Genomic DNA, 19,118 nt, shown 5'->3' on the forward strand with positions numbered 1-19,118 from the left:
CAAAAAAGATGGAAAGGTACGAATGTGTGTGGATTATAGGGATTTGAACAAGGCTAGTCCAAAGGACAACTTTCCACTGCCTCACATTGATACTTTGGTAGATAACATGACGGGCTATTCATTGTTTTCTTTCATGGATGGTTTCTCTGGATACAATCAAATAAAGATGCATCCTGGGGACATGAGGAAAACCACATTCATTACCTTATGGGGAACATTCTGTTACAAGGTAATGCCCTTCGGATTGAAGAATGCGGGAGCAACATATCAAAGAGCTATGGTGACTTTGTTTCACGACATGATGCACAAGGAGATCGAAGTCTGTATTGACGATATGATCGCGAAGTCTAGAACGGAAGAAGAGCATGTTCAGGTCTTGAAAAGGTTATTTTTGAGATTAAAGAAATTTCAGCTCAAGCTTAACCCGGCCAAATGCACGTTTGGAGCCAGATCAGGGAAGTTATTAGGCTTCATAGTTAGTAAAAAGGGGATCGAGGTTGACCCAGACAAAGTAAAGGCAATACGAGATTTACCTCCCCCGCGCACTCAGAAGGAGGTTCGAGGCTTCCTAGGGAGGCTGAATTACATTGCTCGGTTCATCTCACAACTGACAGAGAAATGTGATCCAGTATTCCGGCTCTTAAAGAAACATAATCCGGGTGAATGAGATGAAGAGTGTCAGAGGGCTTTCGATAAGATAAAGCAGTACTTGGCTAATACTCCAGTCTTATCACCTCCAAGTCCAGATAGGCCATTGATATTGTATCTAACAGTGTTGGAGAATTCCATGGGATGTGTATTGGGCCAACATGATGAGACGGGAAAGAAAGAAAGGGCAATATACTATCTCAGTAAGAAATTTACCGATTGCGAAATGAGGTACTCATCAATTGAGAAGTTGTGTTGTGCTCTAATCTGGGCAACCCGACGACTGAGGCAGTATATGTTGCATCACACGACTTGGCTGATTTCAAAGTTAGATCCTTTAAAGTATATGATGGAATCGACTGCTTTGAACGGGAGAATGGCTAGATGGCAGATCTTGCTCTCAGAATTTGATATAGTATATGTCAGTCAGAAGGCCATAAAGGGAAGTGCAATAGCCGATTTCCTAGCTAGTAGAGCCTTGGAGGACTATGAATCTTTGAATTTTAATTTTCCAAACGAGGACTTGATGCATGTGGCGAATACTGAAGAAAATCTCAAATGGATCACGTATGGAAGTTAAATTTCGATGGAGCTTCAAATACTACGGGTAATGGAGTTGGGGCAGTTTTGGTATCCCCAAGTGGAGATCATTATCCTGTTGCTAGCAAGTTGGACTTCGATTGTACAAATAACATGGCAGAATATGAAGCATGTATTATGGGCATTCGTGCAGCCATTGAACGGAACATTAAAGTACTGAGAGTATACGGGGATTCAGCGTTGGTGATATACCAACTCAAAGGGGAGTGGGAGACTAGAGATCCTAAGCTAATCGGTTATAGAAAACTAGTTCTTGAATTGGCTGAGGAGTTTGACGATATCACCTTCTATTACCTCCCACGGGAGGAAAACCAAATGGCTGATGCATTAGCTACTCTAGCTTCGATGATTCAGGTGAATAGACTTGAGGCAATGAGGCCTGTTCAGATGAGTATCTCTGAGACCCCGGCTAATTGCTGCAATATTGAGGAGGAGGGAAAAGATGATTGTCCTTGGTATCAGAGTATCCTACAATATGTGAAGAATCGGGAATACCCTGATCAAGCGACAGAGAATGACAAAAGAACTCTGAGAAAGATAGCCATTGAATATGTCTTAGATGGAGAAGTGTTATATAAAAAAAGGAAGGATCAAGTACTGTTAAGATGTGTGGATGCTGTGGAAGCCAAGAAAATTTTGGAAGAAGTCCATGAGGGTATTTGTGGGACGCACGCCAGTGGTTTCACGATGGCTAGACAGATCATGAGATTTGGGTACTATTGGCCCACCATGGAAGGAGATTGTATTGATCATGCCAGGAAGTGCCACAAATGCCAAATTTACGGAGACAAAATACACGCGCCTCCTTCACCTCTTCATGTCATGACCTCTCCTTGGCCGTTTTCCATGTGGGGTATGGATGTTATTGGGCCAATATCACCAAAGGCTTCGAATGGGCATCGCTTCATCTTCGTAGTAATTGATTACTTTACCAAGTGGGTGGAGGCTGCTTCATATGCAAATGTCACGAAAGTAGTAGTCAGCAAATTCTTGAAGAAGGAAATCATTTGTCGATATGGAATGCCTGAGAGGATCATATCCGACAATGCGATGAACTTGAATAATAGCACAATAGCTGAAGTTTGTAGCAAATTTAAAATTAAGCATCATAACTCATCACCTTATCGTCCCAAAATGAATGGTGCAGTGGAGGCGGCCAATAAAAACATTAAAAGGATTGTGGGGAAAATGACTGAAACCTACAAGGATTGGCATGAGAAATTATCATTTGCTCTCCTTGCCTATCGAACATCTGTTAGAACTTCTACTGGGGCAACGCCTTTTTCTCTGGTTTATGGAATGGAGGCAGTATTACCCATTGAAGTTGAAATCCCTTCTCTACGGGTGTTATCTGAGTTACAGTTGGATAAAGCCGATTGGATCCAATCTCGGTACGATCAGTTGAACCTAATAGAGGAAAAGAGGCTAAGAGCTATTCACCATGGGCAAATGTACCAGAAACGAATGATGCGAGCCTATAATAAAAAGGTTCGCCCCCGAGAATTTCATGAAGGGGACTTGGTACTAAAAAAGATTCTTCCTATGCAAAAAGATTTTAGAGGAAAATGGATGCCAAATTGGGAAGGCCCTTATGTTGTAAAGAAGGCCTTTTCTGGTGGAGCTTTGATCCTATGCGAGATGGATGGCAAAAGTTTACCAAATCCTGTAAACGCAGACTCCGTCAAGAAATACTTCACTTGAAAGAAAGGGGAACCAAAGTGAAAACCCGTGAAGGGCGCTTTGCTTCCTAAAAAAAAAAAAAAAACTTTGGGAGGCTAAGGTGAAAACCCGTAAAAGGCACTTTGAGACCAAAGAGGGCTTGAGTCGAAAACTCGAAAAAGGCGACTCAAGTACTGGGCAGGATTGGAACATCAGGATTTGAGCGGATCAAATTTTGATCGGGGGCATATGATTATCTTGCTTTACTTGAACCAATAAGAAATGATATGCAACGTCTTGGAACATGGACAGAGTATTGCAGATCTCCTGAACACATGTCAAACTCAGAAGGGTCTTCGGAAAGTTTGTACAGAGAAACTCAAGCTGCGATAACTGGGGCACCTAGTTCTTATGTGTATTCTTGAAAATACATTCTTTTATTTTCTTTCTTTCTTCCTTTCTTTTTGTGAAAACGCACATTCTCAATCCACTTCTTTGTTAACCTTCTTTCGCCATCTTTGATGTTTTATTCGAGTTATGATCAGAACTAGCTTTATTCTTATCCATTGCAAATATGTTGCATAGGAATAATGATTAACAAACTAATAAAACTTTCAGGAAAGAAGTTTTGCACATTACTCTGGAAAATTTCTAAATAATATAGGGACTTGAAACATGACTATTGTTTAGAAAATACCAAGTTTAAAGGGTGAAATATCTAAGAAGGAAGAGTCTAAGTTAAAGACTATCCTTTCAGATTTTGTTGTCTAAACATTGATTGAACAAAATGACAAGCTGTCGTGTTACAAAGCTTAAATGAACAAGCAAGCAATGATCATCAGGCAATAGGAAGAGGTTACCTCGGAGAAGAGAGCCTTCACTTGCGCATAAGACTTTGGTACGACACCTTGAGAATGGTGTAGGAAACCAGAACGGTTCAGATCCTATATCCCCGAATTGTGATAAAAGAGGACAGAGGAAAAACCACATATTTCTACCCTTAGATTACTGTGAGAGAATGATGGTACAAATTTTGGCGTCCCAGTGGATATAACTTTGAGGTTTACAATGGGGACAGTCTGGCTAAATGTTTCTTCAGAAAAAAAATCAGTCAAGCGAGAAGGCGTTGCAGCACGTCAGTCACAAAGCCTTAGTAAACTTCGAGTAATGACAACCTAAGCGAGATCATTCTCGGAAAAATAAAATTATGCATTCATGCAAACACCATTCACATATGTCTAGTTAGGAGCATTTGTTTCATTTTGATCATGTCATCCTAATCATTAGGCATAATTAGGTTTATTATACAGGTTTTATCTCCCTGAGATTACAGTGGAACAGACCAAAGAATTTCAGATCCTATCTCCCTGAGATTACAGTGGAGCGGATTAAAATAAAGGATCTTATCTCTCTGAAGTTACAGCAGAGTAGATCGCATCAGGTCTTATCACCCTGAGGTTACAGGGGAGTAGACCGAAGAATTTCAGATCTTATCTCCCTGAGGTTACAGTGGAGCAGATTGAAGCCAGAGATCTTATCTCTCTGAGATTACAGCGGAGTAGATTGAAGCTAGTAATCCTATCTCTCTGAAGTTACAGTGGAGCGGATTAAAATAAAGGATCTTATCTCTCTGAAGTCACAGTAGAGTAGATCACATCAGATTGAAGCCAGAGATCTTATCTCCCTGAGATTACAGTGGAACAGACAGAAAAATTTCAAATCTTATCTCCCTGAGGTTACAGTGGAGCAGATTGAAGCCAGAGATCTTATCTCTCTGAAATTACAGCGGAGTAGATTGAAGCTAGTAATCCTATCTCTCTGAAGTTACAGTGGAGCGGATTAAAATAAAGGATCTTATCTCTCTGAAGTTACAGTAGAGTAGATCACATCAGATTGAAGCCAGAGATCTTATCTCTCTGATGTTGCAGTGGAACAGACTGAAAACATAAATTTCGTTCCCTTGCGAAGAAGATTAAAGCTACAAATCAGACCTTCCTGAAGTACAGTAGAGTGGATCGAAGCAACAAGGCACAGTGGACGGAATGAGGCTACCTGAAGAAGAGAAGTGTCAAAAAAAGTCAAGACTCGGCAAGACCGGGCAAAATTGGCCCTTTTGATGTCTTTGCTCTATTCTCGTTACACGAAAATGAGCAAAGAGGGGCAGCTGTAAAAGTCCATTTTTGCCCGGGCCCATACCAACAAAATAACCCAAATAATAAAACCCAAAACCTAAAATCAACCTAGCCCAACATCCAAGCCCAATCCCAAAACCCTAGACTCCCACTTGCCTCTTCCCATTCTCCTATGTTGTCTACCACCAGCACCACTCCTACTCTCCCATGCTGTCTGCCACCACCATGCCTTTTGCCGCACCTGCAAACAAGCAAAGGAAAAGGACAAAAAATGGAGCAATAAACATTAACAGAATATTGTATTTTTGGCTATAAAAGCCACAAGCAAAATCGGACCAGGGAAAAAAAAAAGAGAAACAAAAAAAAGGAGGGGGGACTTTTGTAACAAAAAAAAGAAGATTCGGCTTTTGAAAAAATTAAAAGAAATAAAAAAGGGGGCTTTAGAAGGTGATTCACCTTGTTTTCTTTTCGTTTTCTTTATTTTCGTTCTATTTCGGTTTTTCTATAGTATTTCTTTCTCTTTTTTATTATCATTCAATCAACACACATATATATAAGATAAAAAAATAAAAGTAAAAAGGAGTTTACCTGTTTCCGGCGGCGGTGGAAAGAGGAAGAACCGAAAGGTCTCTTTCGATTTTGGCCCTTTTGCCGGGATTTTGGCTTTTCTAACCCCAGATCTGGACTCTATTCGCAAAAAGGAGAAAAATGGAGCTTTTTTTGGTTTTCCGGCCACCGCGAACGGCAGCGTCGTCGCCGGCGTCCGGCGACCGGTGCGGTGGTCGATGGCCGGCAAAGGGGGCTCTTCCTCTCTTTTTACGGACACAAGAACAATAAAAACATAAACTTTGAATCGGAGAAGTAATTTTCGTTTCTTTATTTTTGTGTGTTTTTACATCTAGTTTAATTTCTTTTTATTTCTTTCTACTTAAGAAAATAAAAACAAAAGAAATAAGGAGAGGAGAAACTCACCGGAGTTGGCCGTGACCGTGCCGCCGGGGTTTTTCTTCCATCGTCGGCCGTCGGTCTTGGTAGCGTGGTGGCACTCAAGGTGTTAAGAAACCCAAGTGTTGGGTGTTTGAAAAAATGGTGGTTTGAAAGAAGGCAGAGCCTTTTTCCTCTAGCAAATTCAAAAAGTGAAAGAATAAAAATATAAAACATTTTTGGTCTTTTTTTCAATCATGAACGGCGCATTAGTGGGGAATCTTGCACATGCTTGTCCTTAATGGGTAATTTATGCATTTAGTCCCTCCATCTTGCGTTGAAATGCAATCAAACCTTTTATTTTTTTTTTGATTTGGGCTGCGAGTTTTGTTTCTGTTTCAATCAGGTCCTTTGACCATGTATGGTCCTTTGCGCTGAAACGTTGCACTCTAGGACTAGGGAATATTTCCCTTTTCAGTCCTTCCCTTTTCGCGCGCCTCACATTTTAATCCTTTACTCTATTTCATTTTTGATTTCAGCCCTGAGATTTCGTTTCCGTTTTGATTTAGTCCTATTATTATTGTTATTATTATTACTATTATTACCTATTTGTTTATATTTATTTTATTTAAATTTTCGGCACATATATACATATACATGCATATATTTTTGTGATATACACATACATTGTTTTTATAACATATATACTTATATAGTTTATATATTTTACAACTTATGTACATATCTATATATCTATATATATTTTTTCATTTTCCTAAATATATACATATTTATATATAATCTTAAAATATACTTTTTTTATAAATCCGTATATACACACATATTACTATTAATTTATATACATACATATCCTTTTATTTTATAAGTATATATATTTTTATATGCACGTACATACATATTTTTGTATATCTTAATTTACATAAATATATATATACATTTTCAATATATTTTTTTAACATGTATCAAAATTAACGTATTTATTCGTATACATACGTATATTTTCATTATTTTTAAACTTTAATTTGTACATACATACTTTCTTTTATTTTTCAACATATATATGTACTTACTTTTATATGTATTTTATTATTTTCATATTCCATAGTTTTATACACCCATATATATGTACATATTTTTATATATACACATTTATCGTTTCTTTTATATATTAAAACATACTTTATACATTTTGTTAATTTATATATATACATATTTTAGTTTATGTCTATATATATCTTTTATATTTAATTGTATTTGTTACTTATTTATTTCATTTTCGTCATTATGAATGTTTTAATTTATTTGTTTATATATATTGTTATTTTATATGATTGTAGGTATGACTTCTATTTATTTTATATTGTTGTTATTGCTCGTATTATTTTTTATTTTTATGTGTATTATGATTTTACCACGTATAACAACAATGTAATTTGCTTTCACATTTTTTACTACGATTTTCGTGTTTTATTTTACTCGATATAACAAAATTTGTTTTAAAAATATTTCGTGTTTAGATTCGAAAGGATCGTACTCTAACTTACTGGGTTTCGATTTTCATAATAAATCTAAATATACGAATCTTTTCAAACTCAAGTTTTTAAACGATCTCGGGAATTAAGAAAAGATCGTGCCCTAACTTACTGGGCCTGATTTATTTCTAAAACCAAGATAATAAAATATCTTTTAAATAAGCATTTTTCATCCGCATATCGCGAATTTGAGACATTGTGTCCTAACTTACTGGATATGATTCTCTTTCTCGAATAACGTGAAATATCCCCTTTTCCTGAAAATTTTCAACGTTTTAATACAAGGGTCGTATTTTTAAAATTCTTCAAGGTTCTCAATTTTTGACATTAAGACATTAAGTAATCAACTAGGTACCAATTTTGGGCGTATCGAGGGTGCTAATCCTTCCTCGTGCGTAACCGACTCCTGAACCCGTTTTTCTGAATTTCGTGGACCAAACTTGTTGTTTTAATAAAATCAAACCGTTTATTAAAAACAACCCCTCTTCGAGGTGATCCAATCGCACCTCATAAAAAAAAGAGGATTGGTGGCGACTCCCGTTTCTTTTTTTCAAAACCCAAGTCAACCCCATTTTTCATCCTAAAAAATGGTGTCAACAATAAATATGTAAATTATTTAGTTGATCATTTTTAGGCTTATAAAGAGGCTATAGTGGGTGAGTTTTGTACTTTATTCAAAAATAAATTGTTTTTTAGTTTCATCTCTTAATGAAAAGAACTTTATTTTCTTTTCTATTTTTTAGATAAATCATGTGCTTACTAAGTTTTCTTTTCCAAGACTCTGTGAAATACATTTCATTTTTTCCATTCAATTCGTGTTGCTTCAATTTGCAATCAAAGCTAGGAATATCCTTTTTGATAACTAATGTAGGTGGACTGGAATATTCTAAAGGAGATTAGACTTTATGAGAGGAGTTTTATATGAAAAGAGATAATCTTGAATGTTTAGAATGATGAATGAAGGCAATCAAACTATATATAGATTCTAAGAATATAGGTCAATATGTTGACAAACATGAAGCTAAGGAATTGGTTGAACCACATTGTCTAGATAGGTGTAAATTGGAATTAGCCCAAGCATTATGTCCAAATAGACATAACATTGTTCATGCACTTCATCAAAACATCAACGCGAAAGACGAAGATGTCGATTTGCTTATGGATTAAGAGAATATGTGAGATCGGTTGGCCAAATGCTCTACTAAAGATGAAGACTTTTGACTTAAAGTAGATCTTTTTTCTCTTAATGATAATTTCTATATTGAAGATTTTGTGGATTGGATAGTAGAAGTTGACAGGTTCTTTTACTACAGAGAGATTGCAGAAAAGCATAGAGTAACAATGGTATCTTACATATTAAAAATAGTTGCTTTCATTTAGTGGTTTATCGATGCAAAAGCAGGGGACGAGTTCAAATGTGGTACAAAATGAAGTAGTTAATAAAGGATTAACTTTTAGCCTGGTTATGTGTAGCACCCTACCCGACGTAGTCCCAGTTGGTGGTTTGTGTGGGCGGATTGTTGGTGGTTATTATGGAGAACCTGCCAATCACCAAATTCTCTTGGCAACACTTAATTCATTCATCCTAAGTTCCTAAGCAATATGTCACAATTGACACCTTAGTTCAAATAATTACAATTTAACATTCATCACCATTTAAGCATCATTCATATACCATACACATTTGCACAAATTCAACTTCACATACCAAAACAAATCTTAGGCAAAGTTAACCAAATGACCAAATCATATTTGTCACTTCATCTTAAAACATAACAACTAGAACTTATTATTGCATGTCATTTCAACCACAATCTTATACTTACACGCTTATGATTAAAATACATAATTACATGCCACTTATAACCTATCACAAAATGATAAAAAATATATAAAGTCATCAAACGGGTAGTGTGAGCTCCAACTTGAATTTCGACTGAATGCAAAACTTCTGATGATCTACAAGAAATCTAACAGAGTAAATGTAAGCAACCTAGTGCTTAGTAAGTTCGTACATAAACTTAACATAACTTACTAGAGTCTAATATACATATGCATTGAAAATACAATCTATACATTTAAGAAACATGATGATCATGGATGGCCTATTCATACCACAAGCCAATAAGTTTAGTTCCTTCACATAACAAGCATAAAACAATACCATGCTTATAAGTTATATTCAAATTAACATACTTGGTACATATATCACTATTCACTTATAGCAAATTATACAACCATATCCAAATCAAATAACCATTTTCCGTTTCATATAACAATTTGTCATTTCATACATCCATTTCCATTTCATATATTCGGTTTCTTCTAAGATAAGGTTATCTGAGGCTTGAGGAACTGAAGGCATTTCTCTATGTTAAGGTAAGTTTTATAACTTTGCATGTTGTGCTATGAAAGAGTAGGTCTAAATGAATGCATGGACAGTAAGATGAAAGAGTAAGGCTTGTATGGGGTTCATTTGGGTTTGAGATGATAGTATGGTTACTCGAATGAGCTTTAATGGTGTTCCTCTGTTTTATAAGCAGTGGTTGCTGCAATGTCTTAATAAAGGTTAGATCTAGAGTTCAAACTACTATCTGTGGTTGTCATGTAAGTCTCTGTATTGACTCTTGCATGTATAAAATTCACATGAGGTATCTCTACAAAAATTGATTGAACGATAAAACCAAATCTAGAAAAATATAGTATGATGGTCATGCAACTATATGATTGAATGCATGTTATGGTATGGAATCTGAGAAGTAGGTTTGATCGTATATGTGTGTCTTAGATGTATGCTAAGGGTATGCTCTATTAAGAGTAAGTTTTAGAGTTAGAGATGAAGGTGAATTGTGTCATTGCATGGAGGTTCTATCAAGAGAGTTTGTGTCTGTTCATAGTGGTGGAGTCTAAAGGGGTTTGTTGGGACTAAAAACAAGATCTTTGATATGAATATTGAAGGAAAAGCCCATAGCCATGGGACTTTTCGAAAGGAACTAAAGGGCGGTAATTACCCAATGGGTTTCCCTATGTGTCCCAGAAAAATGATGGGCAAACCTCACATAACGTGAGTTTAGGCAAATCCATATCGTAAACACATCAAGAAAGAAAGCTTGTGTGGGTAATATGAAAGAAAGCCTTTGTGGCAAACTTTGTAAAGACCGCATTCGTGGTACACTCTTAAGAACCACCATTGTGGTGAACAATAAATCAATAGCCTGTGTGGCAAATTCTAACATGATAGCCTTTTTGGCGAAAACCTGAAAGAATGACGTACATAGCAAAATCTAAAAGTAGTGCCCTTGTGGCATATCCTAGTAAGACTCGCAATGGTGTAACCTAAAGGAATGATTCTTGGTAGATTTTGTATTAAATTGCTTTGGCGTGTTCAGTATGGCCTATAAGTGTGATTAGAAAAATCAGTAAGACACAGTGTCTCTATAGGCTATGATAAAATGTTATACAATACCATAATTCGACAATGAATAATGAAGTGATGAGATATAGAATAGGTAAATATAAAAGAAGCATATTCTGAATAAATATTTTTCTAACTATATATTAGAAGGAATGTACCTTTTATGTATAGGTGATCAAATATGGATTGTGGAACGACGGCTTAAAGTTATGTATACAAGAGTGACGGTGATTCGATCGTATGAACCTTTGTAAAGGAAACAGATATAGATTTATGAAAGATCAAATTGAAAGAGGTAAGCGGCGTATTGAAGATGTTGATGGGTAAGAAATGAGCTCTGAGCAAGGCATGGTATTTGATGTGCAAATGAGAATAGAAATTGAAAGAGTATTCACCAGTGACTAAGTTGAAGGTTCAGAATGATATGATCATCTAAATAAGTTACCAATTAAGATGTGCAGAAATGACACAGGTAAATGGTGTTTTTCTCACTAAGTTCTTAAGAACTTATAAGGGTGTGTGTTTTGTTACAGGAAATTTGATATGAGTTTACACTAGGAGGGACGATGCAAGGACTATGCCTGAGGAGTGGCATATTAGGCTGTTATGTATACAGAGCAAGTTGGCGGTATGTTCAAGACTATAATACCCTTATAAAATTCAATTGGGGTATCTGTAATAAATTAGGGGTTTAATTTGGATATCATTGTAGTTTAATTACCTCATGTTGTATCTGTATTTACTCATTGTACTTATGTATTTTAGTTTGAAAATTGTAGTTAAGTAAGTTATCATTATCTGTAAATCGTAGAAGTAAATTAAGCTTGCGTCTATATTTGTGTGGTAATGCCCAAGATTCGGATCGGGTTGAAGGCGTTACAAATTCACTCACATGCAAGGAAGAGCATGAACCGAACACTCCAAACTTTTTTTTCAATATTTTTTGGTTCAAAGATGGTAGGATGATGAAGAAGAAGAAGATTATTGGCTTATTTTGTTTATGTTAAACCTATTTACCAAAATAACCTTAAGTTAAACCTTTAAATTTCATTAACCAAAAGCCTTTAACTGTCCACTATTATTTCTCATGGTCTAATTACCATTTAAAGCCATCCAACCATGCTTTTGTACTCAATTAGCACATATAATTTAATAGTGATTAACCATTGTAGCGTTTACGATTTAGTCATTTTCACCTAATTAACCAACCAAACATCGAAATTACTGAACCAAACTTTAATTCGACACTCTAATAGACTCATAAATATTAAGTAAATAATATTTAGTAACTCACTGGTTGAAATTATGGTCTCGAAACCACCGTTTTTGACACCACTAAAAAATAGGTTATTACACATTCTATGTAAGTGTTTATAGACTTGTATTAATATCTTGCCTAATGTATTCACCGAACCACATATATTATACTAAATGCCTTCATATTTCCCAAAGTTGCAATTGAGCAACAAAGCGAAAACATTGGCTAAGACCTTTTCTAAGTAGTCTAGATCTCTAAAACAGAACCAAAACATCAATAAAGATTCTTTTGGAACCCAAGAACCAGTTGCACAAAAGCGATTCAAAAAATGATTGGATTAAATTTGATGAAACTTTTTTGTGATACTTTTTTACTTTTGTTTATGTTGTTTCTTGAAATGTGGAACTATACATAGTCACATAGGTAAATTAGAATAGCATATTTTGGATATAAATTAGTGAACAGACAATTATATATTTCCTAAGTTTTTTTTTTGTGATCATAGTTGAAAGTGTTAATAGGTACATTTAGTAGGCATTTTTTGTCTAAATTGGTACATGCATATTTTGACATTTGGTTGTGTACCATTGGTATAGGCAATATGGTGGGGAATAGATATTTACCAATATATTCTACAATTGTCACTTTAAGTGACTTACTCTTGATATTTACAAAATATATTATTATATTTTATTTAAGTTGACACTGTTCATTAATAACCCATTAAATTATCATATATATACCCTAAACCAAGCTAAATTAACTTATTTTTACATCACAAACAATTCTTAACCATTTTACATCTAAAATTAGTTTAGGGTATCCAAACTTGATCACCAAAACTACCAATTAGTTTAACAAAATATCATATTTCAAAGTGCAATATTGAAGTTCTCATCATCTATGAAAATACTTGGAAGCAATCATACAAGAAATCATTCTAGTAATTAGTCACAAAAGTCCTCAGTTCCTATTAAAATACTTTCAAAGTACAATACAGGACAATATTCTACCAATTAGCCACTTAACATTGATATTCTTTAAAGCAACACATTTACCCTTTCACCACATTTGTCAACATAGAACCTTATTGTCATACACATCATACAACAAATGCAACAAATAAAGAAGGTTTTATACAAGTTTATCTCATTCTAAAGTGATAAACATGTAATCTTCAGCTCCTTATTTTATTCTTACTCTTCAAAGATTCCAACTTTAATTTTCAGCTTCTTTGTTCCATTATCTTCTTCACTTGCATCATATTGCTTCATCCCTTCCTTTTCCAGTTACATACTGCTATTCATCGACCTAGACACATTGTTGTTTTGAGATCCACATATACTCTCATCAAAACTACCATGCCTTCGCATTGAAGCAATCTCACTTGCTAGATTCCTTTCACTATCTCATAAATGGGCAACCACCTACCTACAACAATACATAGAGGAATCTCAGCTTTAACAATCCTAAAAGGAATAAATGTTCAACAAAATCTCCATTAGCTCTAGAATTTCTTTTTTCCCATATTCAACAAGCAGAAAAATAAAATACATCATACCACATAAAATTGGAAAAACCCTAACAAGTCAAACTATTTTACAAATAACATATTTTCAAATCTAAAAATCTTAATTGTTAGAAATTCTCAAAATTTAACTATAACATAAAGTTATCTAACAGTTCTATCTTAAATTAACCTTACCCAAAAATTCTCGCATCTATAGAACCATCATATTAGATTCAAATCACTCCATGAAGTGTCAAGTGGTGCTAATTTACTAGAATAACAAAAAAAATTCTTCACCATCATAATATGTACTCCTTATGAGAATGAGTCACAAAATTCTCCTTTTGACGAATACCTATTAGACAAACAAAGAAATTTTATAAATTTTTCTTTTTTGAAAATTTGAGAGTTTTTTAGATCTGTAAATTGATGATGAAGAGATTGTGAGTGCAGAGGAATTAAAGACTTCTCCTCATTTTATTAATGTTTCTTTTCCATTTAATTTGATTTAACACGTGTTAGGTTTTTGAATAAACATGTGAAAGAACACTTGTATTAAAGGTCTAATGTTAAACACTCATGCGGATGCCACATTAGACACTAACGGCTCCATTAGGGTTTCCTTCCAAAATTGACCATTTTAACCAAATGTTATTGTTTAAGGTTTAAAAGAGATAAAAAAATCTAATTAACTAAATTGATTTTTTTTAAAAGGTTGAGGGTGATTTATGCCAGTATGCCAATTTTTAATAATTTATATTTTCATGCAATTATCCTTCAATTTATAGAATATACATTATTTAGTAAAATTATAACTGAAAATACCATTAATTATTATGAGTTAGAATAAAGATATAAAAATTAGTGCAATACTTGGTAAAAAAATTGAAATGTTTTGTACAAGTATTTAGCTCATTTAACCTTTTTTTTATTTTATATTTTTAGTATTCGTAAATAGCATATGAATTAAATATTTCTTGAGTTATAAATTTTACTAAATAATGGTTTTTTTTACTTTTATTTTAAATAATTTAATTTAATTTACCATGTTGGATTAATGCCTATTTTCTCACTCATTCTCATTTTGGGATAAAATCACGTGTATATCAAGCCATGTATATTGCCAAGTGGAGCTAACATGACACTAAAAGCAACTATTTAACCTTTGACTAAAAAATGGTGGGATGGCTTTTTAAAAAAAATGGATAGATGAGAAATATTTTGAAAGGATGTGTAATAATAGATAAAAGAAAATAAACTATGAAAGGATTAATTTTTAGAAAAACTTAAATTAGCTGAAAATTAATATTTTTGTTGATTTAATTTTTTAAATTTATTTGATAATTTATAATAAGATGAATTTTTTCTATAAAAAGTGTAAAAAATGATAGAAAAATAAAATCTCCTTATCACTGAATGTATTTATTTTATTTTATTTTAATATTATATTATACTTTTGAATTTTGAATTCTTTAAAAATAATGTAAATTTTGTTTTGAAAAAAGAGAGAGTAAGGATCAACATATAAAATAAAAATTTCATAATTCAAAATTTATATTTATCTGATTATATTTTGTATTTAATTTTAAGTAATGTTATAACATTTTTCGATGATTAATATTATTTTAATTGATGACACAACTAAAATGAAAAAGAGAAAAAAGTGAAGAAGATAAATTTGGCAAAAAGAAAAAGAAAAACAAGTTAAATGCAAAATAGAGATCGTTGAAGGGAGTGCTAAGCTTCATAACAAGACACCTGCAGTATTTGTTGGTTTCCTGGGAGTCAAAAAAGATGCCCCTAATAATAAACAATCATAAGAAATTAAACTTTTAACCTTCACGCCTTACTCTCTCTACCCAACTCAATCAACATTTCTTGTTTGCAATGATTAATTATCTCACTTTTGGCAAACCCTAGTAAAAACACTCATTTTTCCATGCCCAATGCATCAACTTTGTTCTTGACCCTACACCAATATCTTGTTTTCCATTTTTTACAGGAAGATGATGAAGCATGCAGTATGTCCTGCCTATGCCTGTTTATATTACTATGGAATAAAGAAGGACTTTTGTTGCAGGTTTAATGCAGAGTTGGAAAATGTATGAAATAATGATACGTAATCACTCTTAGGTACCAAAAGTACATCGTCGCTACATTTTGGGTTTCTCGAAGTTAAATATTTATTGGATTGGGTGTTAAAGAGTTTAATGTTTTTTTTCTAATAAAGTTGAAAATTTTTGTGATCTTGTTTAAAGGTTGATTCCAATGAATATGATTTCATTTTTTTTATTAATTAATCTGAGCTTGAAAAAAAAACCAAAACCATATCTAGTTTAGCATTTTGAATGCATTATTATTAAATAATAATAATTATCTATCCACCGACAGTAAAATAAAAACAATGTTTAAAGTTAATATCAGAAAAAAAAAACATATGACAACATCTAAAACATTTGATTTTTTGGATAAATTACAAAAATAATTACTCAACTATGTTTTTCATTTGATTTTGGTTACTCAAATATTAATTTTTCAAAATTAAATATTTTAGTCACTTTGCTTATTTGGGCTTTTTTATTGGTCTAGTAACAATATTAGCCTTTAAATGTTTACACATTTTATCAATTTGATCCTAAATATAAAAAATTTCAACAAATTTAGCGCTCAATATTTACAAAATTTTTCATTTAGTTATAATTCTAAAAAATTCAATAAATTTGACCCTCAACATTTACAAAATCCGTCAAATAGTCCTAACTCTAAAAATTTAAAAGAGAATAGAAAAAAAAATATTTTTAGCCCTTTATAACCCACCAGCTAACCCATGTCAAATATTAAAATAAGAAAAATTTTGGATAAAACACACACAAAAAAAAATTTAAGATCCAAAAAAAAAGGCATTAAAAACGTTATTTGTTTAGATAGTAATGCAATCAAGTGTTCTAGATAGATTCCAAATCAATTGGTTTGGTCCAATGTGAAACCTAAATATAGTAAAAGAAATTATTGCAAGTGCCTTGAAAGAGGATACTCTTTTCATATTTTAATATCTCACTTGGGTTAGTCGATGAGTTTTAAAGGGCTAAAACTATTTTCTTTAATCTTTAGAGTTAGGACTAAATTGATAAATTTTGTAAATGTTGAAGGCCAAATTTACTGAACTTTTTAGAATTAGAACTAAAATGACAAATTTTGTAAACATTAATGCCTAAATTTGTTGAATATTGTATATTTAGAATCAAATTGATAGAATGTGTAAAACATTAGAGGGCTAATTTTGTTACTAGACCAATAAAAAAACCCACATTAGTTCAGAATGATTAAAATATTTAATTTCAAAAGGTTTACTGAATAAATAAAAAAGGAATAATTAAATAATCAAAATAGACAAAAAAAATATAAATATATATTTGGATGATTTTTATACTCTAATCTTTCTTTTTTTCTCACCGTGAATTAACAAATTAGTTTCAGCCAAATTAGCCTTAAAGGTCATTTTTTTCTTTAATTAGGCTTTTAGGCTTTTTATTATTATTATTTAAGGAAATAGGTCAATTTTAGGAGAGAGAAACGAAAAGCACGTTCAGTTAGGTGCGGTTTTTTGCATAGTTGGTAGGAAAGCACGCCTAGCTGGACACGCTTTCCCTTTAAGTTGCAATTTTTGAATTTTTTAATACAATTAGTTTTTTTAGTTAGATGGTTAAATGTTAGTAGTTTTGTCTTTAAGTCTCAGGTTCAATTCCTTTGCCACTCACATTAGTATTTTTTATTTCATCTTGTTTTAAGTTTTTTTTTATTTTAATTTAACATATCAATTTCCTTGGTTAAATGGTTAAATATAATAATTTCATCCTTGAGACCTAAGTTTAATTCCCCTTTTCTAAATATATTTTTAATTTTTATTTTATGATGTTTCAAGCTTTTTTTATATACATGGAAAAAATAAATATTTTACATGTAAATATTATATATAAAATATATATATATAAAATAGTTGATGTTTATATTATATATATAAAGGAGTTATTAATTCAAATATTTTAAACATAATGATATATGTAAAATATGTATTTTTATTATATAATTACATATTTATTATTTGATTTTATGAATAACATAGTTATTAATTAAAATATTTAAAAAGATGAATTAAAATAAAAAATAATTTGAAACAAATATATTTATTAATTAAAAATAAGAAAAGCTTGAAAGAACATAAAGTAAAAATTACAAATATATTTAGAAAAGGGGAATTAAACTTGGGTCTCAAGGATGAAATTATTATATTTAACCATTTAACTAAGGAAATTGATATGCTAAAAATATTAATTAAAAATAATAATAATAACTTAAAACAACATGAAATAAAAAATACTAATGTGAGTAAGAGAGGAATTGAACGTAGGACTTAAGGATAAAACCACTAGTATTTAACCATCTAACCAAAGAAATTAATTATATTAAAAAAATGAAAAATTGCAACTTAAAGGGAAAGTGCGTTCAGTTGAGTGCACTTTCCTGCCAACTGTGCAAAAAGCACACCCAGCTAACGCGTTTTCCGTTTCTCTCTCCTAAAATCGGCCTATTTCCCTAAATAGATGAAAAAAAAACCGGCCTAAAGGCCTAATTAAAGAAAAAAAATGGCCTTTAAGACTAATTTAGCCATTAGTTTCCTTAAGGGAGCATGCCTTGAGAAAAGAACTTTAAGCTCAATACAATCTAACCCGAAAAATATTATTTATGTTTAATAGTTACATTTTACAATAGAGAAGTTATTTGTATTATTTGTTATTATAATAACCTTCTTTCATATTTATTAGCTACTAGTTTCTAATGATACATATGTAGTACATGTATTTATGTGTTTAATTATTTTTGTTATATGTAATATAAAATAATTAAAATATCTTAAAATAAGATAGTATTTATTTATAGATTTCAACAGTTTAAATTATAATAAAAATGTTAGTCAAAATGTGTATAAAGTTAATTCAATATTTTATCATATTTTATCTAATCAAATTTTTTATTTTGTTTTAATCTAATAGTAAAATATTTTCTTATTTCAAGCAATAAATAATTTAAAATAATAAGATATCGTGTATCTTTAAATTTGAATAGTTTAAATTACAATGAAAATACAATGTAAAATTATCCCTTCTAAAGTAGTCTTGGAAGTATTGTCTGTGTACTCTACGCGGAAAATATTTTGTAGTAAATATAATTTATGCTATGTTTGTTTTACTAAAAAAACTTTAAAAAAATTCAAGGAAGTTTGTCAAACGATAACAAATATTTTATCCAGATTCATCAAACACAACATTTTAGCTTTTTCAAGGAAAGCAATCTATTTTCTAGAAATCATTTTTCTGAAGCTATTTTAAATGAAACAAAAATAGCCTAAATGATAATTAAT

General features: G+C 32.0%; 1 protein-coding gene across 1 annotated transcript; it reads right to left on the reverse strand.

Annotated features, from left to right (window-relative positions):
- Positions 1-4,848: 4,848 nt before the first annotated feature.
- LOC121221154 (uncharacterized) lies at positions 4,849-6,172 on the reverse strand. The gene is made up of 3 exons (XM_041101731.1): positions 6,012-6,172; positions 5,628-5,851; positions 4,849-5,280 (listed from the first exon to the last, which is right to left on the reverse strand). The coding sequence occupies exons 1-3, from the start codon at positions 6,050-6,052 to the stop codon at positions 5,237-5,239; spliced, it is 309 nt and encodes a 102-aa protein (XP_040957665.1). The 5' UTR covers positions 6,053-6,172; the 3' UTR covers positions 4,849-5,236.
- Positions 6,173-19,118: the final 12,946 nt, after the last annotated feature.

Source organism: Gossypium hirsutum, chromosome D09, assembly GCF_007990345.1.
Source record: "Gossypium hirsutum isolate 1008001.06 chromosome D09, Gossypium_hirsutum_v2.1, whole genome shotgun sequence".
Classification (NCBI taxonomy): Eukaryota; Viridiplantae; Streptophyta; class Magnoliopsida; order Malvales; family Malvaceae; genus Gossypium; species Gossypium hirsutum.